This window comes from Lepus europaeus, chromosome 7 (genome assembly GCF_033115175.1).
Source record: "Lepus europaeus isolate LE1 chromosome 7, mLepTim1.pri, whole genome shotgun sequence".
Lineage (NCBI taxonomy): Eukaryota > Metazoa > Chordata > Mammalia > Lagomorpha > Leporidae > Lepus > Lepus europaeus.
Window position 1 is genome coordinate 14701514 of NC_084833.1, and position 8944 is coordinate 14710457.

At 37.5% G+C, this 8944-nt stretch overlaps 1 protein-coding gene across 1 annotated transcript; it reads left to right on the forward strand.

Moving 5' to 3' along the window:
- The first annotated feature begins 7747 nt into the window (after positions 1-7747).
- On the forward strand, positions 7748-8692 carry LOC133764229 (olfactory receptor 5G9). The gene has a single exon (XM_062197904.1). The coding sequence runs from the start codon at positions 7748-7750 to the stop codon at positions 8690-8692; it is 945 nt and encodes a 314-aa protein (XP_062053888.1).
- Positions 8693-8944: the final 252 nt, after the last annotated feature.

The following is an 8944-nucleotide window of genomic DNA, read 5'->3' on the forward strand; positions in this document are numbered from 1 at the left end:
AAACACTTTCTGATCATTTTAGTGTATTTTATTTTGGAAATACAGACACACTTTGAATGAGTTCCTCTGATCATGAGATAGTTCTTGTGTAATTATCATCCTCATTTGCTCAACAACTGATAGAACAGAGGTTTATGCATAATATGGTCTTTGACAAGGCTCATTGAAATAGTTAACATGTGATCTTTGGATTACATCAGTGTTGTCTAGCAAAGGAAATAAACCACAAATAGCAAATGATACTGCATGGTGGCATTTCAAAAGACAGAGAGAGTGAAAGGGCGTGTGGATGTCCAAGGAAAGGACAGTTTTGCATGGGATCAGAGAAGGCATCCTGGATGAGGTTGTGATTAAGATGGACCTCACAGTACAGATGGAATTTTGACTTCTGATATTTCAATAAATGAGAGAGGAAAGTCAGGAGAAGTATAATGAAGGATGGCCATATGGGATCTGAGGGGTGAGGGATGGCAAATTACCAAGCTAGAATGAAACATGTAATGTTCCTATAGCAGGAGGGAGAGGTTAAGGTATGTCCTGCAGTTCTTTAAAGCAATCTTGAAGTGAATAGAGACTCAAATCTTCATAAGACCCTGCCATGATTCTAAAGTTTAGAAGGAACTATAAACAACCAAATATCAGAGTTAATCTTGAAAAAGAAAATTAAGATGGGAGGCCTTTCTCTACTGGATATAGAATTGCAAACATACAGTGATTAATATAGTCCCAAAAATGCTCAAAAAAGACTAATAAAATGACAGTGGCTTTAAGTAGCACTCTTACCTCAGAATCAGCCTGTAAGATGTTCTGGTCTGGCTGAAAAGCCAACAAGAGCATTTCAGGTATGGAGAGCCAAGACACTGGTGCAAAAAATGTCTTATATGAAGGGCCTCTGTGGGGGAGAACCCGGTGGAAAGAAGTGGTCATCAAAGAAGGATGAACTTTTCTCTGAATGGAGGAGAGAATTTCCACTTTGCTAATGGTCTTTTCTAAATGCTGATGGAGTTTGCATATTCAAAAGGCTTCCACAGTCAAGGCAGTTCATGTCATGATCACTGACATCATACATAAGAGTGTTAATTTTAAATTAACAACAGGAGTCAGTGTACACTAATTTCCCATGCAAGACTTCAGTCCTCAAAGAGTTGCAATATGAGATTTAATAATAAAAGTTGATTTCAAAGAATAACTTCATTTTAGTGTATTAAGTAGATGATATTCTTATTCCTCATAATTGATAACTAAGTCTAAGTAATCACCAAAGATGTATCATTTTAGGGTTCTTCTTTATGTTCTTAATGTATTTATGAGATGAACACAAATAAATAAGTAAACAAGTAAATAAATAAATAAATAAATAAATAAAAATACTCAAATATTACAATGGAGTATGGTAGAGAGTACAAATGCAATAGCTAATGGATGCTAATTCCTTAATTAAGGAATAAGTAGGTTCTCTACATGAATACTTTATATATGGTGTAGGATTTTTAGAACATGATTTCGTATACATTGAATGCCTAAATGAAAATAAGTGGAATTTTGTTCTGTTACAACACATAGTAAAATAATTTACAGGTGGATTGAGGATCGAGATATAAATGGCAAAGACATAAAGCATGTGGAAAATAATATTTATGATTTGTGATAGACTTCATTGCAGGAAATTTTTTTTTTTAGGTAATCTACAAAAACTAAAATTGAAGGACACCATCAATACTCTGAATCATGTTAAAATCAACCTCTGAACATTGAATCACCATTAAGGCCATACACATACAAGCCACAGAATGAGAAAATATATTTACAGAACATGCTGTAGCTGATCTAGAATATGTCAATAACTTATACAATTAAAAAATACAGTGGTGAAGTGGGTGAAGCTGTTTCTTGCTTTGCTAGCCTCCCATATTGGAGTACTTGTTTGATTTTCAACTGGTCTGGTTCTGATTCAGCTCCCTGCTAATTTTCCTGGGAAGGAAGTGGAAGATAGTACAAGTACTTGGGTCTCTGTCACCCAGGAAGGCTTGAATGGAGTTCCTGGCTCCAGGTTTCTGTCTGGCCCAGCCCTGGCTGTTGCAGCCATTTGGGGAGTAAACCGCTGTATGGAAGATTTTCTCTCTCTCTCTTGCTCTTGTTTTTCTTTTTTCTTTTTTTTTCAAATAAATAAGCATAAATCTTGGAGAAAATATAGACAACATAGGGAAAAAATACTAGACGACATTTGAATATTGTGAAGATGTTCAACCTCACTAGAAATTGGGGAAATGACAAATAAATATGCAATTAGATTTCATTATCTGCTCACCAGAATGGCTAAAACTATTATTGATTATTGGCTCTCATACACATCTTTTGAGTGTGATGTTTTAACTTTGGAAAAGTTGCATGTATCCTATTGACCAATATGGCCTTGAAGTTCCCCTCAGCTTGACTAAGCTTTACATCGGTTTCTTCCTTACTCCAGACCCTGACTTTTTTTTGGAGCATTTCCTTTAAAAAACTTCACATTGTAAATTCTTTCTTGCTCCCTTTAGATATAAATCTGCTCCCATTCTCTTATTGATTTAAAACCCAGAAATACTCTTTTCAAGAACTTACGGAACTATTCTTTGGACACATAATCATCAAGAAAGATGGTGCTCCTATATCCTAGGTTCTGTGGGAGCATGGAAGTCTGACTTCAGTTATTGGCAGTTAACAGACAGAGATGGTCTAAGTCCACTGTCAAACCTCCCATTAATTTTCCTTAGTATTTTTCACAAGTTTACTCCATGCACTTAAATTCTTCTGCCTTTTGTTTCAGTGGAATTGAGTTCAAATTCATACTCCCATTGCAGTAGGTTTGAGTTTTGCTCACCTATTTAACTCTGTCCACTACAATATTAGTTTGACAGTATATCAAGGCAATTCGATTCCTATTTATATTCCCAAGAGAAATGTATGTTTACATTATAGCTGATTTATCTGTAATATATGAATAATTTCTATAGTTAAAACTTTACTGATAATTAAAATTTCTAAAAACAAAATAAATCATGTTTGGAATACCTCAAACAGAAAAGTAACAGCAATAAAGATCCAAAAACCTCAGATTTATCTAATTATGGATGCATTTCACAAGCAAAATATTGTGGAAGTTAGTTTGTTTTCTGATGTGGGTGGCTTGTTTACCTTGCAATAATTCTCTGGCAGTACAGTTAAGATTTGTGCAGTTTTCTGTTTAAGTATTGTTGGCCAATAAAAACATAAAAATACAACATCAATTTGATAATTTTTGGTTAAATCTCTGTTGATAGAAAGGATCCAGAAATATACATTTTTATATAATGGAACAGTTTTTTAAAAAAAATTAGGTCTAGCTTTTATTTATTTGAAAGGCAGAGTTACAGAAAGAGAGGGAGAGAAAGAGAGAGAAGTCTTCCATCTGCTGGTTCACTCCCCAAATGGCTGCAATGACTGGGGCTGCGCCAGGCCAAAGCCAGGAGCCAGAAGATTCTTCTGGGTCTACCATATTGGTTCAGGAGCCCAAGTACTTGGGCCGTCTTTCCTCTGCTTTCCCAGGAGCATTAGCAGAGAGCTGGATCAGAAGTGTAGCATCCAGGACTGAAACTAGTGTCCATATGGGATGCCAGTGTTGTAGGCTGTGGCTTTATGAGCTATGGCATAGCACCATTCCCAATGAAACAGTTTTATGCATTCCAACTCAGTCTTCCTCCCATCAGTCTTCAAAAAATGATATAAACTACCATGATGGCAAAGAAAAGGAATTCTGTATTTGAGTGACTGAAACCAAACTTTATTTCATAAAGTATTGCACAATATAAGGCAGAAAGATATTTCACCAGTTGCTTATGTGTTGGTAGATTGAAAATCAAAATCAATCACAATATAGTATTTACCCTTATGCTGCCCATGTTGAGTTGGTGAGAATGCAAGTGATCAACAGGGTGGTGATTGTACATATATTATTCTGTGTAGGACAACCTCCACAGATAAAATACACACTGGAAAACAGTGGCAAGAGCATTGCATTTGAAGGCTCTGAGTTATTATTGTCTAAGCTATCCTTGCTACTCCAAGCATCAGTTTGGAGAAGCTCATTGGCATGATCTATAAATTTCTTAGGAATGCAAAATTTATATTAATTGAATCAGAGCTTTCATTTATGCAATATCTCCAGTAAGATGTAGGTATATTAAAATCTGAGAAACAATTCTGTCTGTATCCAGAGGGGAAGAGTTTTTAAAGTTCTGATAATCTAGTGAGAAGGGTAAGATTTCACCCAATCTCTGTAGAAGCCTAATAGATAAACACCCTCTGGGTTAATCTACCCTTTATCCTCATTCAAAGATGAAGTAAAACAAATTATTTATGGTTAGGAGATTATTCTTCATTGTGAACGAGCAATATAATGGGTTTGGAAGAAAAACTAATGTTAAAGTTATTAAAGATAAAAGTTTTTTGTGCATATGCATGTCATGTGCTCATGTGCGTTCATCAATGTGTGTGTCCTCTTCTGACACAGAAGAGGAAATGAGGCTGGGTCCCAGTGGTGTTTTGCAGTATACTTGTGTTTGTGAAGGTGATTAAGTTGAGGGGCCGTCTTCCCAATGGAGTTGGTGTCTGAAAACAGTGAGGTGACTAACTGGGCAGTCATGAATGAATTAATGATTTTTGGAAGCAAAAATTGGAAATAGGAATGGAATCACAATATTTGACTTGACTTCTTCCTCAGCGTTACTAGGTAACCTCTCTGGACCTGTGTCAATGTCTGTGTTTACATTCCTTTCTTTTGATTTCAGAGATATAAGAGGAAGAGTGCATGGGGAATGGAAGTCTAAGGCATCTTTATGGCCAATGCTCTACTCTAATACTTTGGCTGAGCAGTTTCCAAAATTCTGTGGCACTTCTAGTAGGGAAAATCTGGCAGTATCGTCACTGCACAAAAGTTTACTCTCAGCATTCTCTTGCTAAGGAGGAGCTAAGAAAAAAGAAGAGAATCCAGTCATGTGTAGAAAACAAAGTTTATCCCCATGGATTTATTACATTTAAAGTCAACAATACCATGTAAATTTGCTTTTTCTCCCAGGAATAAAATCCCCAAGGTATGCTTTGGGGACACATTCTCTTGAGGGAAGATGAAGAAACTGCTTCCGGAGAGTTGGATGAAAGAGCAGGAGGACACTTTGTCTCAGAGTGGAAGCTCTTTGGGAAGAAGATTATGAATAAAACCAAATAATTCCCTGGAAGCGCGACCTCTTCCCTGTGCAGAAGCACAGGTGGGGATGGGAGATAGAATGCCTGCTGGAAAGGCAGCATTTTAATTTTAAATATTTTTGTCATATCTAAGGAAAAGAGGAACTCATCAGAATGTAAGTGTAGGTCATTTTTTTTTTTTTAGTGTAGGTCATTTTAAATAATCTATTTTCATCCCTCTGTTTACTCCTTGAGAGTAAAATTCACAAATGTCCAATATTGTTTATTTCCTTTACTAAATAATGAGATTTCTGTCATCATATACTCCTTCAAGCGTTTCAATCGTAAGTAGTAAAAACTTGCCTTCTTGAGACCTCACTCGCTGAAGTGTGAAGGATTAGCACTTTCTCATCAGCACTTCAGTGCTTCACTCCGGAGGCATTGAGAAGGATTGAGTATAGGTGAAACTTATATCAAGGCAAATTTTAATAGATTCAAAGCAAAGGAGAGCTGTATATAAAAGGGTCAACATCAGGTGTAAACAACAAAGCAGGCATGGGGTCCTGTTTCCTTGTAAACAATAAAGCTAGGATAGATGAGGAATATCATATGCGGAAACCCTCTCTGAAGCACTGTATTTGGGTTGAAAATCTAGATTGTGGGGCTGGCGCTGTGGCGCAGTAGGTTAATCCTCCCCCTGCAGTGTTGGAATCCTACATGGGCGCTAGTTCTAGTTCTAGCTGCTCCTCTTCCTATCCAGCTCTCTGCAATGGCCTGGGAAAGCAGTGGAGGATGGCCCAGGTCTTTGGGCCCCTACACCCACAGGGGGACCTGGAGGAGGCTCCTGGCTCCTGGCTTTGGATTGGCGTAGCTCCGGCCATTGTGGCCATTTGGGGAGTGAACCAGCGGACAGAAGACCTTTCTCTGTGTCTCTCACTCTCACTGTCTGTAACTCTATATCTCAAATAAATAAATAAAATCTTTAAAAGAAAAAAAAAAAAAGAAAATCTAGATTGCTTTATCTGTCAGTGCACCATAGATAATTCCGGCAAAGAGTGGAATGTTTCATCCACTGATATGATTCCAAACCAAAAAATGTTAGATAGTCTATTATTTTAAAAACTAAAAATTTTCAAGGAGTAGTAAAGTAGTAGTAATGTGGAAAAAAGGATTAGGGCACATTACAGATGCAGTGTAATCATGAAAGAAATATTGTTTCCTGTTGTTAACTCTACAGTTGTCCCTACCTGTGTCTGTTAGTTCAGCTTGAAAGATGACCAAGCAGGTATTTACTTTCTCAGTAAAAGCAATTTATTTTGATATAAAATGAATATCTACAACTAAGGCTTTGGCTTCATAAAATAGATTTTCTACTTATTTAGTCATTTTTTTTTGTTCCAGTAGAGTTCCACACTTTATATTTTCTTCATAGAAATCTGAAGATTCTGTTAGTTTTTTTATGATTGATTTATCATTCAAATCGAATAGATTTCCCATTCTAATTTATATAGGATTATTTTTTATTTTTCATGTTGATACTCTGCTATTTTGTTGAACTCCTTTATTTTTGCTAAAAATGTGTTTTATAATTTCATTCTTATAGTTTGTTTTAAATGTGGATTATTTAGCCTGCTAGTAATGGGTTTTGTTTTTGCATTTTCCTTACTTTTATGCATTTTCTAGGTTATAGAATTCCATGCCTCGAATAAAATGTGAAATACATGAATTATAGGCAAAACTATATAGTTTCTGATTATACTGTGAATGTTTTTAATGATTTACCACTAGTGGCACAATTATTTTTTGGACTTTCTTTTTACTAAGTTAAATGTTCCTTTTATTTCCAGTTTGGAACAGTTTTCTTGAGAGCTGCATCTTATCAAAATCTTTTTTCAAGTTCTATTCAAATAATAATAATGCCTTACATTTTAATCTGTAAGATAGTGAAAAATTTTATAGGTTTTACTATTGTCAAACTATTTCTTAAACTCCAATTTTCTCTTTAAACATGTCAATTACTCTTTAGAACAGCGATATATTTGACTTATTAGCATTTTATTAGACTTTAAAAATAATCAGTATTTATTTATTTATTTATTTATTTTTTGACAGGCAGAGTGGACAGTGAGAGAGAGAGACAGAGAGAAAGGTCTTCCTTTGCCGTTGGTTCACCCTCCAATGGCCGCTGCGGCCGGCGCACCGCGCTGATCCGATGGCAGGAGCCAGGTGCTTCTCCTGGTCTCCCATGGGGTGCAGGGCCCAAGCACTTGGGCCATCCTCCACTGCACTCCCTGGCCACAGCAGAGAGCTGGCCTGGAAGAGGGGCAACCGGGACAGGATCGGTGTCCTGACCGGGACTAGAACCCGGTGTGCCGGCGCCGCAAGGCGGAGGATTAGCCTAGTGAGCCGCGGCGCCGGCGAAAATAATCAGTATTTCTAAGTAAGCACCACAATGATTTTTTTCTGTTCATTATGTTGATTTTAAAAACTAACAGCTGAGTGCATTATCAATTTTCTGCTTTTCTTACTGTAGAGATCTGGACAATCAATGGCTGATGAAAACTATACAAGGATCACAGAATTCATTTTCATTGGTTTAAAGTACCATCCTCAGCTCCAGGCCTTTCTTTTCGTGCTCTTTCTTCTTTTTTACCTCATTACCATGACAGGGAATTTGGGCATGATTATTCTTATCCGGGTTGATTCCCACCTCCACACACCCATGTACTTTTTTCTCAGCCACCTGTGCTTTGTGGACATCTGCTTTTCCTCAGTTGTGGGTCCCAAGATGCTCACCGACTTCTTTGCTGAAAGAAAAGCCATCTCTTTCCTGGGCTGTGCCTTGCAGCAATGGTTTTTTGGGTTCTTTGTGGCCATTGAGTGCCTTCTCTTGGCATCTATGGCCTACGACCGCTATGTCGCCATCTGTAACCCACTGTTGTATTCAGTTGCCATGTCCCAGAGGCTCTGCATACAGCTGGTGGCCGGGCCCTATGCTGCAGGCTTCTTAAACACCATGACTCACACAACAGCTGCTTTTCGACTCCCTTTTTGTCGCTCCAATATAATCAATCATTTCTTCTGTGACATGTCTCCCCTGCTTTCTCTTGTATGCGCTGACATCAGGATCAATAAATTATTGGTTTTCATTGTGGCTGGCGCTGTGCTCGTTGTCAGTAGCCTGACCATCATAGTCTCCTATTGTCACATCCTCATTGCCATCCTGAGGATCCGCTCTGCTGTGGGAAGACGGAAAGCCTTTTCCACCTGCTCTTCACATGTCACAGCGGTTTCCATCTTGTATGGGACTCTCTTCTTCATCTATGTGCGACCAGGTGCAATATCTTCTCTGGACATCAATAAAGTGGTGTCCGTGTTCTACACAGCCGTGATCCCCATGTTGAATCCTCTCATCTACAGCTTGAGGAATAAAGAAGTGAAGGCTGCCATGGGTAGGACAATCACCAAGAGCAAGTTTTTCATCCAAAATTAAAGTGTCATCAAGAAAAAAAAAATGACAAAAAGAAAAGCCTCCATAAGTGGGTAGACCACCTGGATCCTCATCCTAAGTTATTGAAGTATTTGCCGAATTTTTAGATTGTAGATTTCTATTTTTCCATTCTTTCACATGATTTTCATTTTACTATCTATTTTTAAACTCCATTTCACCATGTTCCTATAAGTTGTGAAAATTCCTAGTTACCTAAATATCTGGGAAAATGCATAAATCTGAGAATATGAAAAA